The sequence below is a fragment of the Pongo abelii genome, chromosome 3, assembly GCF_028885655.2.
Source record: "Pongo abelii isolate AG06213 chromosome 3, NHGRI_mPonAbe1-v2.0_pri, whole genome shotgun sequence".
NCBI lineage: Eukaryota > Metazoa > Chordata > Mammalia > Primates > Hominidae > Pongo > Pongo abelii.
The window spans coordinates 35490443-35504568 of NC_071988.2; the positions used below are offsets into that span (position 1 = coordinate 35490443).

A 14126-nucleotide genomic window follows, 5' to 3' on the forward strand; every position below is an offset into this window, starting at 1 on the left:
GCACTGTGGCTCACACCTTAATCCCAACGCTTTGGGAGGCCAAGGTGAGAGGATTGCTTGAGGCCAGGAGTTAAAGACCAGCCTGAGCAGCATAGTGAGACCCTGTCTCTACAAACGAAAACCAAAAAGACTCCATTTTATCTGCTTCTGTAGAATGCATGCAATCAGAACATACAAAAACCAAAAACCATTTGAAATAATTAAGACTATCAATTTCAAATAAGCAGGCCAGAACAGGATGACACATTGGATTGGTGAGATCCTATTTGTCCTGGGTGCCAACTCCTGTGTCAATGTCCAGAGGTGTTAAAAGCATCTGTCTTCATTAAGCATATAGAGTGGACTCTGTAATTGGTATAATATCTATTTGTGCATGCTATGAAGTTTACAAACAGCTATGAACTCTCGTTTGATTTCCTAAATAGTTCTGTGAAGTAAGCAGAGCAGATACAGTCATTTTTTAATGGGAAAATAGTCCTGGCAAAGCAAAGCAGTGCTTAGTAAGTACCTAGTTGTGCCAGAAACTGTGCATAGTCCTTGGGCTGCAAAAAAGCATAAGACTGGGTATCTGCCTTGGGGAAGCTTTTGGTCTAAAAATGAGATAACAGAAAAATGCAGTAGGTGAAGAAAAAAAAAAAAAGGCTGGTGGTAGGGGTACCGAATCCAACCCACAAGAGAGAGTTGTGTTCCTAACAGGCCTTCCAAAAGTTGTGACATTTGACTGGCCAAAGGACAAAACCCAGACCAGTCTTCTTATTCAGGTATTCCTCTCTTGCTTGTTCACTTATTTGCAAAATAGGGATAACAGTAGCACCTACAGCATCACTTTCGTGAGGGTTAAATTAATGGAACAAAAATGTTTAAAAGATTATAAATCATGCTGCTATAAAGACATATGCACACGTATGTTTATTGCGGCACTATTCACAATAGCAAAGACTTGGAACCAACCCAAATGTCCAACAACGATAGACTGGATTAAGAAAATGTGGCACATATACACCACGGAATACTATGCAGCCATAAAAAATGATGAGTTCATGTCCTTTGTACGGACATGGATGAAACTGGAAAGCATCATTCTCAGTAAACTATCGCAAGGACAAAAAACCAAACACCGCATGTTCTCACTCATAGGTGGGAAATGAACAATGAGAACACATGGACACAGGAAGGGGAACATCAGACTCTGGGGACTGTTGTGGGGTGGGGGGAGGGGGGAGGGATAGCATTAGGAGACATACCTAATGCTAAATGACGAGTTAACGGGTACAGCACACCAACATGGCACATGTATACATATGTAACAAACCTGCACCTTGTGCACATGTACCGTAAAACTTAAAGTATAATAATAATAAAAAAAAATGTTTAAAAGAATGCCTGGCACGCAGTAAGTACTACACAGGACTAGCTAACTCTTGTTATCATTATTTTTATTTTATACCTTTTGAATTTGAAGCCAACTGAACATAGTATCTATTTAAAACTTAATTACAAAAAAAAAATGTTCTGTCCAAAAATAACTAGCAGGCATAATTTTTAAAAAATAGAATGCAATGTGAATGGTAAATGTTCAACTAAACTAAAAATAAATTGCCCATTAACTACAATCTGATTGCAAGCTTTATTCTTATTATGAAAAATAGGCATGAGCCAGGGATAAGCCAAACTATCAACCTTTAAAATGCTATAAACTGGATTGAAAAAGACAGTAGCACAAAAATTCAGTGGGTAGAGTTATACTATCATAGAAAGTAGAAGGCTGAAAATAGATTCTGAAGTAAGCAATATTTTAAATTTAATTTGCTGTGATAGAACGTAGGATGTCAAGAATCATGAATCCCACTAAAATAACAATGGCTATGCTTGGCTTAGCAGATCTGGCCACTGCAAGGGTGTTACAATGACCATGTGGGCACTGCAGGTCAGACCTAGGGAGAATCGAAGCTGAGCCATTTACTGGCTGTTTGATCACTGGCAAGTTATTTAGTTTATGTAGACCTCAGTTTCCTTATTTATGAAAATAGTCAGGTCTACCTTACATAGTATTATTATAAAGGGTAAATAAAGCAACATAAATTAAGGGTCTGATACATCCACTTAATTCTTTCATTTTAGGGTACTAAAAGCAGAATTTATCTTCAATATAAATATTTCCATTTTTTAATAATTACAGAAAGTATTCATACCAATGATTCCATATTAAACATTCAGATAGAATTAATGGTAAATATTTACCAAGATACTGAAACGGGTTATTCATATGAATTTGCAGCAACAGAACCTGGCGAAAACTACATTTTAAAACTACAAAGTGAAAGAGGAAAATACAAAACTGACTCCTAAAAAGAAAAATAAGGAAGGGTTTGTTAACCCCAAATCTGCTGAAATCTCAAACCTATTTTTGGAATTACTGGATGCCAGGTTTCCATGCCAGGAATTTAAGAACTCGGTGCTTAAACATTTGTTGAAAACAGATGTGGCATTGTATGACATTGGCACCAGCTTTCCTGGGAAACACCAGATGCAGAGTTTGGCCAGATACAAAACCCAGAGAATTTGAGGCCACCACCTCCATCCTGCTGCTCCTTTCTGTGCCACACAACCCATCGCCCTATGAGGTCTATTTAAATTCTATTAGAGTTTCACTCCCATGCCAGAACACCAGGGAACATTATGTTGGGGGGGAATGAGGGAGGATGAGTCGCTTGTTATACCCTGATTTGAGAATGTTTAATCAAGTGAGTTTATGTAGTTAAAACCTCAATGCCACAATTATCATCAAATGGATACCCAAACCCACCAAGCAAGACATCTGGTTGTAATGAATTCATTAATATTAACATGATATTAAAAAAAAGTATCAAGAGAAGAAGGGAGACTGGTTGTCAGGACAACAGAACAAATGGAAACCAACGCCAATTGTCTTAACTCTTCCTCATGTCCACTTGCAGAAATTCCTTTCAACTAGCAATACCAGTTATTTAATAATTCATATATTTAAATATATGTCCATATTTGATTACCTTATTTAAACTTTTAAAAAATTCTGACTTACACACTATACCCCTATCATTTAAAGATAAATAATTTACAAAATAATTTTTGTTCCAGAATACGGAAGCTCTATCAGCTTTGAACAGATTAAAAAACACTTTAGTACATAAACAAAATTTCTACAAAACAAAAAGGAACTGACAAATGAAAAGCAAACAAAATAGTTCAGAAAAAATTGTAGAAAATATGAAGATTCATGTCTTTCTTATATAAACAGCATAAAGTAATTAGCAAGAAAGACATAAGATCCCAATAAATAAATGGACAAAGAAGATGAGGAGAAAATTTGAGAAAAAAAAATTTAAAGAGAATTGGAGGGAAAAAAACTCTTCTGTCAAAACAAAAACAGCTATAAATGATCATTAATTCAACAAGTTCACCCTACCTATGTTTACTGAGTGCTAGCTTATTGCCTGAGGACACAGAAGTGAATAAAGTAAATATTCACACTGTCAATTTGGGAATATAAAAATGATAAATCTAACACTTTTAAGGTTATAATGTAACTGGATTCCTATCACATAGCTGTAACATTTTAAATGTAAACTACTCTTGAGGAACAGGTCATAGGAATTCTTGCCAATAATAATAATCATCATCATCAGAAAGGAAGACAAGGCTATATATAGAAGGTTACCAGAAACCTAATTTATTTATTTGACATTATGTGTTACCCCATCAGGAAGGCCCCAGAAAGCAGAGATCTTGTGGGTTACCACTGTACCTCTAGTTTCTAGAGCAGTGCCCAGAAATGAGAAGATGCCCCCTACATGTGTCACGTGGATGAATGAATCCAGGAACATGGTCACTATAGTGTAACCTATACAAACCCAATTACACAGCTCATTTTATACAATGCTGAAATAATAATATGAAAAAACTGTCATATTATAACACATTGCAGGCATCCAAAACATAAGCAGAGATAAGGAATGGAAGAAAATGTGCAAAAATTAAGGCAGAACACAGTTGTGAAATGGTGCTAAATATTTAAGGGATGACATTTAATTTATGTGATATTAGCACCCCACTGTTTTGCAGCATGGTAATTAGGTAAAGAATCTGAGTGTCAGTTTTTACTATGCCATTTTCTACTCTAACAAATGTTTTTACAAATATTTTCATAGTTATTTTCCACTTCTTCTTAAAACCTATCTTTAGGCTTTAAGAAGAAAACAACTGAGAGCAGTGTTTTACAATGTGTGTTTTTGGCTCATCCATCACAGAATCACCTGGGGTGCTTTTTTGTGAATTCAGATTCTACAACTCCTTTCCAGAAATTCTGAATTAACAAATCTGAAATGAGCTCAGAAATGTGGAATTTTAACATGCAACTTAAGTAATGGCCTAAGAGATAGTAATCCATCTCCCTTATTCACATAATGCCATTTAAACCTAAAGAGACTAACTTAATTACCAGAGCCAATTAATAGCAGAACAAGAATAAAAACCCACAACTGCAACCTCCCAGTCCAATCTTCTTTGCAATAAATGAGATTCCTCTTTAAAAAACTCTTCAACATTTGCTGTAATAGCTACCCTTCCACCTCTAGCCACTGTCTGTTTACTCTCTGTGGAGTAACTGCCAAAGTAAATTACTAAAACTATGTATAAATTAGAGGCAAGAAAAATCAAAATAGTTCCTATGTTAGGGTAGTGTAGGTCAATTTCATTATTTTTTATTCTATTCATGCTATTAAGTTATGTGGGCAATAAATCCCATTTTAAAATAAAAGTAAGCCTTGTTGCATGTCACTAAATTAAATCCAACATAAATTAAGATACAGAGGTTCAAATCTAACATCACTTACATTTTTATGATGAATAGATTTTTTTCATCACCTTTAAAAGATACACAAGATTACTGTGTGTGTGTGTGCTTGTACAAAACTTTTCGAAGTTGCATCAAATCATCTTACTATTGTTTAGTGCTTTTCCTAAAACACAGGTTGATGCCCACACTGGCAGAAAGCCCTCTGCATTGAGGAGGAAGACCCTTTACTCAGCATGTTACCAGGTTTTTCACATGTGCGCCATCATGGGAGAAAACCAATGGGCAACTTTCCTCTGCGGAAAAAGACACATACCAGGATGTGAAAATAGATGAAAATGGAATGGTATGACAGAGCCTGAATGTGGACGGCCTTCCTTATCGGCTCATTTTTGAGCCAACTCGTTCTTTAAGACTGATTAAAGACCAAGTCCCTTAAGACCTGAATCCATATGATATAATGCAATTTTAAAAACACATACATATACACAAACAATAGTATACATTTTAAAGGTGTGTATTTGTGTGTGTGTATATATACGTATATATGTATGTTAATGCATAGAGAAGAACTTGCATACAAGCATAAAAATATGTTTACTTATCAAAAGATGGAGATGGGTTCAGCCTTAATGCTTTAATTTTTAAGGAGAATATACTCATTTCTCATGTACATGGAAATGCTTCTAATTCACTGACTTCATCAGATGTCCTTTTTTTGCACCTCTCTGTAACTCCTGTACAACCTATTATTGCACTGACCTCACCATCCATCATATATTCTGGTCTTGTTTGACTTTTCCTCTTGGAAGACAAGACTTGTGTCCTTCTCAGTAAACCCATCATTTTTAGTGTGCCTGACATGGTATACAATGTTTATTGAAAGCATACCCTGAAACTCCTGGGCAACTAAATTATTCAATGAAAGAATCCTTAGGCTATTTCTAAAAGTTCACAAGTCAGAAAATTTCTCTTCAACCTAGACTTTAAAAAGGCAGTTTGTAGAGTGGTTAAGAAGCTAGAATTAGAGTTATACAGTTCTGGTTTTAAACTCAACTCTGCATTATAAACTGTAATTCCTAGACCTATTACTTAATCCTCATTTTCCTCATCTACAAAACATAGACAACCATGTCTTCCTCCTATATTTGTGGTGAAGATTAAAAGGAAATGTCTACAAATTAATTACCATTCTACCTGGTACTCAGCAAATAGTATTCATTATGCTTTTCACACTCAATTCCTAATACTAAGGCAATAATTTCATGTACATTTTCACTAATCAGAAAGTGTTAATAAAACTTTTTAAATATCTATCTTATTCCTAGAGAATAACAGAAACTCAGACAGTTTAATGTAAGCAACGAAACTAATCATTTGAACTCTATGCAAGTCTATCAAGTCTTGCTATCAGGTCTATGCAAGTATAAACTGAATACCTCAGTTAATTTGGCAGAGTAACTTCCATACTGATACATGCAAATTATGCATTTTTAACCTCCATTCCAATAAGAAAAGCTGCAATCATCTTATTTTGTAGACTGAAATGTTCATATTCAATTTGTATACATTATTAAGCTATGCTTGAGGAATATGCTAACTACCCACATTATTAATAAGCCGAGAGTGCTTGATGATGCCTTCAACTGTTAATTGGCTAAGACATCTTCTCCTCCAAAATATTTAATGTGTAAGTTCACACTAAAGTTCAGAGGATACCTATAGTTAATTGTTCTGAAACTACTATTTGTTTTGATATTCCTATTTTTGTTATAAAAAATAGTCAGCATTTATATTCCACCTTACTATAACCCATAATAATGTATCATAAAATGAGTTCATCTTAGATCAGCTATCCAAAGTGCACAGTTCAATTCCACAATTATTAAGCATCTAATATATTCTAGGCTGAAAGATTTTAAAAGGAGTTCTTCCAAAAAAAAGGGGTAAAGAATTATATATTATACATATTAAAAACATATACATATTAAAAACAAAGAATGTTAGAAAAAAGAAAGTCTACAGAATCAAACAAAGCTAACAGGATTTGTTAAAATTTTAGTTTACCATCAGACTCATCAAAACATTTAAATACTCTATTGAGTCCTTTGATATTAATCAAATTTAGTAACCAATAATTTTAATCGATTTTATTTATGTAGATGTGATATGTGTGTATAGCTAGATGTATGTATGTATGTGCACTTGAATTTGTACTTATGTAGACGTGTGAGTGTGTGTATATATATATATATATATATATATATACCTTACATACAACTGCTCAAAATAAAACAGGCCAATAATATTCTGTAAACTCAAGCAAATATGATACCTGTGCTTACCCTATAATTTTATATCACAAAAAATAAAAGCAGCACAGGGTGCAGAACTGGTCCTATTTCATCAACAGCTGTAAGGGTTCATTGGTCCTTAATTGTTCTCTCATGTAGTTGTATAATGTTATTTCAACTAAATAATACTTTTCAAAAATTATTTTCAATAATTTTACTTCCTCAATACCACAAAAGGTGATGTCCAGTTTCAAGTTTGATGGAGGTACTTTCTTGCTGGTGGAGACACCAAGAAAATTCAACAAAATCACTATTTCTTTGGTATATTTAGTGGAGTACACAATGCCAAAACAAGACTCTATAAGTAAAATCACTAATAATTCTTCCAAACAAAACATAGTCGTTACTATAATAAAATAGCAGCAATTTGCAATGACTATAACAGAGCTCACCTGTTCGTTTTTGCAAAGCCACACACTGTTTCCACTTAACACAGTAAAAATTTTTGCCTTATAGCCTCTCAGTTCAAGATATCCACATTTCTCAGGTGTAACAACAGCTTGAGACTGCGAGGTAAGGGATTGTGATTTCAGTGCATTTAATAGTATGCTGATCCAGTCATTTCTCTCCTCTGAAAATAAAGACAGGAGAAAATACGTAAATCCATATATAGGTTACATAGACACAGAAATGTCAAGAAGAAATCCACGCTCTTTGCAACACATAAGTGACAGATTCTTTCCCACAACCACAATCTAAATGCTACTGTAAACAGGGCCAATGACTCAATTCTTTGAGGGAAAAGGAGTAACACTATCCAGTTGTCCTGAAATCAGTTCCATTGGCTTTACCTAAGAGTTTATTAGAAGTGCAAAATCTCAGGCCCTACTCCAGATCTGATGAATCACAGGCTGCATTTTAAAAAGAACTACAGATGCTCTGTATCCCTGTTAATATTTGAGAAGCCCTCTTTTAGATCACTCATGAGATTAGATTTTCTTTTAATAGAAGAATGTGATATTGCTACCCAACAATTAACAGATTGTATGTGGCAAGTCAGTTACTCAAAGATCCCGAAAATCCTATTTTCAAACAATCACTTGGAACCTACTCTAGAGTATGCCTGCTTCAGTGTCACTTTCCCATTCCGCTCTCACCACAGTAAATAACAATAGCATTTCACCTGGCAAATTAAAATTTGGTTCTCCTACTCCTTCCACAAAAGCTAAGTGACCTTCAATTATGAACAATGCACTGTGTTACAGGCATAGGAATTCGATCTAGTACCCAAGGAGCAATTAAACCTATAAGTCAAGCAAGATTTGAACACATAATGGAACACAGTAGTATAAATGTCATATACATGGTATCAAATAATATATGAGTCAATTGAGATAAGTGATTTGCTGAAGGTCATATAGCAAGTTAGCATTAAAATGAGGAGAATCAAATGTTTTAACTCTCGAACAACTTTTCTTGAAACCATGGAGGTAAAAAAGAGGTATATGTGGTAGATCTTGAGGACGAAGAGCAATTCAAAAGACAAAACTGGAATTTGGAAGAGGGAAGAGAATAGGATTCTGAGCAGAGGTTACCAGAAGAACAAAGGCAGAAAAACCAATATCCATTCAGGGATTAATTTATCAATGAATACATTTATAACTCTGAACTCACACGGAAAAAATGGGAAATACGACCAGAGAATTCATACTGCCTGTTTAAGAATGTTGTCTTTATTACAGAGGCAAAGGAAAACCATTTCAGCATTTTTAGCAATAAAAAGACATTATGATAATACAAACAATGACAGGTAGACCATACTGGAAGCCTGAAGATCAGGAACCAGGCAACAAAGACTTAAAATACTGTGAAAATTGAAACAAAATGACTTATGAGGAATTAAGGCATTTAGGAGAGTGAAAAAAACTAGTTGTATATATATCATGGATGTTGATAAGAAAAACAAATTACTCAGAATAAAAGGTAACGTGGCATCAGAAATTGGCCAGGCGAAGAAGGAGAACCCGATTAGTTAACAGAACAACCTCAGGTTTTCAGTGCCATGGCATGAGCATCCAGGCAGACTCATAGCACTATGTGAACAACAGTAACCTGTACATGAGAAGACCCATGGAAATGAATAAACATAGAGTGTAAAAGGAGAAGAAACTGGCAAACCTTGAGGTACAACTATATCCATAAGGCTGGAAATTGGGCTACCAGAACATATGGAGAAGTAGTTATCAAAGCAAAAGGAAATAAAGCAAAACATACTGAATCACAAGTAGTAAAAGCTTTCACGGGATGAAGGAGGAAGAGAAAGCAGAGTCCAGTTTGGGAAATGGGACAGTTTATCAGATCCTTGTCAGACAGGTCTGCCCAGTGACTTCACTGTGGATTGAAGTAAGTCTCCGTAGTATTACACTTACTCATATTCAAACATGAATCCAAAGTTATTTCATAATGAGTCTTACTTTTTCAATTATCATTGTTCTTGTTCACCTTCAAAACTAATAAAAACAGTTGATTGTGTCTTTAATGACCAAAGTCAAAATGTTTATTAAAAAACTCATTCAATAGTGCTTTATTGCAGGTGTTACATAATCTTCCAGGAATTTGTGCTTGATGGCTGGGTGTGGTGTGTCCCACACCCATAATCCCAGCGCTCTGGGAGGCCAAGAGGGGAGGAACGTTTGAGGTCAGGAGCTCAAGACCAGCCTGGCCAACATGGTGAAACCTGGTCTATACTAAAAATACACACAAAAAAATTAGCTGGGCATGGTGGCAGGTGCCTGTAATCTAAGCAACTGGGGAGGCTGAGGCATGAGAATCGCTTGAACCTGGGACACTGAGGTTGCAGTGAGCCCAGATCGTGCCACTGCACTCCACCTGGGCAACAAGAGCGAAACTTCGTCTCAAAAAAAAAAAAGAGAAAAAAAAAGATTTGGTGCTTGTTGCAATATATCAGGATGAAATATTTATCAAATGTCCCTTGCATTGTTATACATCATAAACCAAAAGACATTAAAATATTCAAGTAGCTAAGTCAATGTCCATGTGCAGCAGCTATTCTACATTTTTCCACCTACATAAACAGATCCAGATTGCACTACAATAATTTATTACATTTTCAGTTACAGCAACAGAACTTCCACTTAACCTGGTTATTACTTGTGATCATTAGTTTCACATAAGATATTCCTGCCGAGTAAATGGTACATAATGGTTTTTGTTTGTTTCTTTATTTGTGCTAACCCATATAAATCACTGTGTTTGAAATGTAGGTCATAATTTAATGAGTTGGGCCCAAGTGTCTATGGCTTTTAGATTACTGCTAGCATATATTTCAGTTTCTCAGGAATTAATTTAAAACTGGCAATCGCATCTGTTGGAATTAAGCTTACTTTGGCTGCATCTCAACACATAGCCTAGAAGAATTATCTAGCTCCTGAGGGCCTCAGTTACTAATAGGAAGTTAAACAGTCATGAAGAAGAACAGGAATTAACAGTAGCGTTCAGTTTATTCTGAATTAGCCACGTCAATGGAAAGGAACAACAGAACAGATAATCTAAACACAATAAAATAGATTACAAGTGTCATCTGTTTTTGGCCGTGCAATGTGAGCATCCCGAGATATGGGGGAATATGCTTTGACAAGTCACAATATTCCAAACCAAATAGTGATTTCCCATTGAACAAGAGTCTAGGGCAAAGTTAGACACTGTGCTAGCTTTTGCCTGTTCTTCAAACCAAGATACTTCTTATTCTTACCGATAACAAATATCTATTGAGTGTCTATCTTGATCTTAGCACTGTGCTAAGCACCATTCCTCCTGACCTACATATGGCTTGGCTCTAAGAATAGCATTCCAGGCTGGACAAAAAGAAAGGGAGTCGGGAAAGCAAAGAATAAGTGTTGAAATTGCCATTTTCTTGTGATTATGCTAGAATGTAAACAAAAAACAATAGTAAACTCCTAAAACCTCAGATTAGTCTTCATGTTTTCAGGAATGCCAGCTTAGAGTATAAGAATAAAAAAAAAAAAAAAGAGGTTTAAGAAAAATCAAGACAATATTCTCTGGACTACTGGGTTTAGCAGTAGGCATATTCCATAATAACAAGGGATTGGTTATACTAGAGATTACTACATAAGGGCCATGCAAAACATCAACAACATTATCTAATAAAGTTTAGCTGGACCTTTACTTCTGATATGTTAATATGATTTGACTAAAGTTCCCTCAATGAAATTCCTGATCAATATCAGACAAGGAAGTAGTGCACATAAGTGTTGTTCTTCAAATTGATAACCAATCACTCATAAAAATATCTACTAAGCCTGTTATGTTCCCAAACCTATTCTGAATACCAGGAATGAAGCAGTGAACAAGACTGACCATGACCTTACTCTCCTGGAGTTTACACTCTAGTGAAAGGAGGAAGGCCATAAAAACTTAAATATACATTACACAGTGGCAAGTGCAATTGGGTAACATAAACACAAGATGAGGGGCCCAGGAAGTATTATTTTGTACAGGATACCTAAGAAGCCTCAGAAGAAGGGGATGGTTAGCCAAAAGCCTGAAGGGAAAGGAAGTAAAGAAGCAGGTCCAGCTGAGGAGCGGGCTGGAGGAAGAGCATTCTAGGATAAGGTGAACATGTAACAAGGCGCTGAGACAACAGCAGATTTGGTATATTCAAGGAACAAAAGGCCCCAGTAGGTGAACCAACCACAGTAAAAGAGAAAGGGAACAGAAAAAGATAAGGACAGAAAGACCAAGGCCAGATCATGCAGGGGTTTTTGGACCTCACAAGTACTTTTTACTCTCACTAAGATGCAGAAACCGGCCGGGCGTGGTGGCTCACGCCTGTAATCCCAGCACTTTCAGAGGCCGAGGCAGGTGAATCACGAGGTCAGGATATTGAGACCATCCTGGCTAACACGGTGAAACCCGATCTCCATTAAAAATACAAAAAATTAGCCCGTGTGTGGTGGCACACGCCCATAGTCCCAGCTACTTCGGAGGCTGAGGTAGGAGAATCGCTTGAACCCGGGAGGCGGAGTTTGCAGTGAGCCAAAATTGCGCCACTGCACTCCAGCCTGTGTGACAGAGCAACACTCCATCTCTAAATAAATAAATAAATAAATAAGATGCAGAATCCATGGAGCGTAAAGTGAACTGACATGATTTGCCCTTTGTATTGAATAACTGCTCTGACAAGTATAGGAAAAATATGATGACAGCCGATCTCATGAGAGATGATTAAAATAATCCTGATAGCAGTGGAGTTGTTGAGAATTGGTCAGGATCTAAACACATTTTCAAAGTCAAACTGATGGTCTAGATATGAAGTGAGAAGAAAAAGATTCAAGAATAACTCCACACTTCATGGCCTAAGCACCTGAGGCTTCTATTTGCTGAGATGAGGAAGATTACAAGGCAGAAAGTTTGGTTGAGAGGGTGGAAATGGGAATTTTGATATGTCAAGTGTGAGGTGTTACTAGGCACCCATGTTGGCATGTCAAGTAGGCTGCTGAATATATGACTGTGGAGTACAGGAAGAGGTCAGGATGGAGATACACATTTGACATCAGTCACCCTAAAACGAAGAGATCGCCTTTAAAACCAGACTTGGGGCCCCACAATCGAGTATTTTAAACAGAATTTGGAGTCCTAGCAAGTTCCTAAAATACATTACGTCAGAAACTTCCAGAATATCATGATGAAGTCTTCAAAGGAAACACTTAGCAAACCATCATAATGAGATTAAGGAGGGTGAGTAAGTAAAGGGATAGTAAATGTTTCATGCCTTGCTTCTAAAAACATTGAAGCTTTCAAAAGAGGTAAGAGACTGCTTGCCCAAAACAACTAAGGGGGGCATTTATATGTTCTTTTTAATTTTTTTTTAATTAAAAAAAAGACTTTTCCATATCAGTATCAGAGCTGCCACTGGATAGCTGTATGATGTTGTCTAAAAGCAGAATTGACAGAATAACACATGTGCATGTTTCCCACAGGGTCTAGAATCTGCTAAGGTGGACAGAAGCACAGGGCCTGCAGGTGAGCACCAGTTCTGAAAATGGCCTTGGAAAGGGAATGCCCACTCAAAATTCTTAAGCTCTCTTCTAACCACGAGAACTGTGCACTCAAAACATCACGAGTGTTTTGAAGTATCACATCTCCATGTGTGACTGCAGGTGCAAAGGAATACAGACTGATTGGAGAGATCAATAGCTGTTATGACCAATTCCAGCGACTCTGCTTGAGAACAACAAGAGTCAGACCAAATTTCGTACTTGGGGAAGTGTATTTTTTAAATGTTATTATTTCAATAAAATTCACTTGCAACTAAGAGAAGAACAATGTTTCATTAGGAAATTGGTGGGGGAGGGATAGGAGCCTTAGAAAACTTGTGAGGAAAAGATTCCAAACTATAATCCTGTCTTAGTAACACCAGGGGGTGATGGAGCAGTTTAGAAATAACAACATTGGTCAGGGAAGACAAAGAATAGCTATTGTATATAGGTCATTCAAAGCCTTATCACCAAAAGTAAAGAATTCATGTCTGTTAAGATGCCAAAACTTTCCCCTTTTTGTTCTAAACTTTAATTTTGCTTCATCACTCAATCAAAATAGACCTGAATTTAGCTTAAAGTTCATTAAGTCAAAGTCCTTAAGCCACTATAGTTGATCTACCAGTTTCCACAAAATAAAAGATAATCAACCATTTGTATACATGGAAGCAAAAAAGATCACTTAATAAAACATATTTAGTGTACTGTTGAAAGTTCCATATGAAACATAGATGCATAAACATATATATATGTACACACACCTCTACACACACTTATCTTTAAAATTGTGAGTTGTTACTATGTAAAAAGAACTTTTAATCAAAATAACTCATTCAGTAATTCCATGTTTATACAGTGTTTTCACTGAAGCAATATGTCTATGGTTTCAAAAATTAAAGACCTACAACTTATTTTAAAAACGAT

General features: G+C 36.0%; 1 protein-coding gene across 5 annotated transcripts in view; it reads right to left on the reverse strand.

Annotated features, from left to right (window-relative positions):
• The window catches only part of ARAP2 (ArfGAP with RhoGAP domain, ankyrin repeat and PH domain 2), a 249271-nt gene that overhangs the window by 174793 nt on the left and 60352 nt on the right, over positions 1-14126 (reverse strand). For all 5 annotated transcript variants that reach the window (XR_010139659.1, XM_024246354.3, XM_054553813.2 and 2 more), the window contains exon 9: positions 7578-7756. Coding sequence is in view for 4 of the 5 variants with exons in the window: in XM_024246354.3 (XP_024102122.3) it covers positions 7578-7756 (179 nt within the window). In the remaining variant the exon portion in view is untranslated. The remainder of the gene's footprint in view (positions 1-7577; positions 7757-14126) is intronic.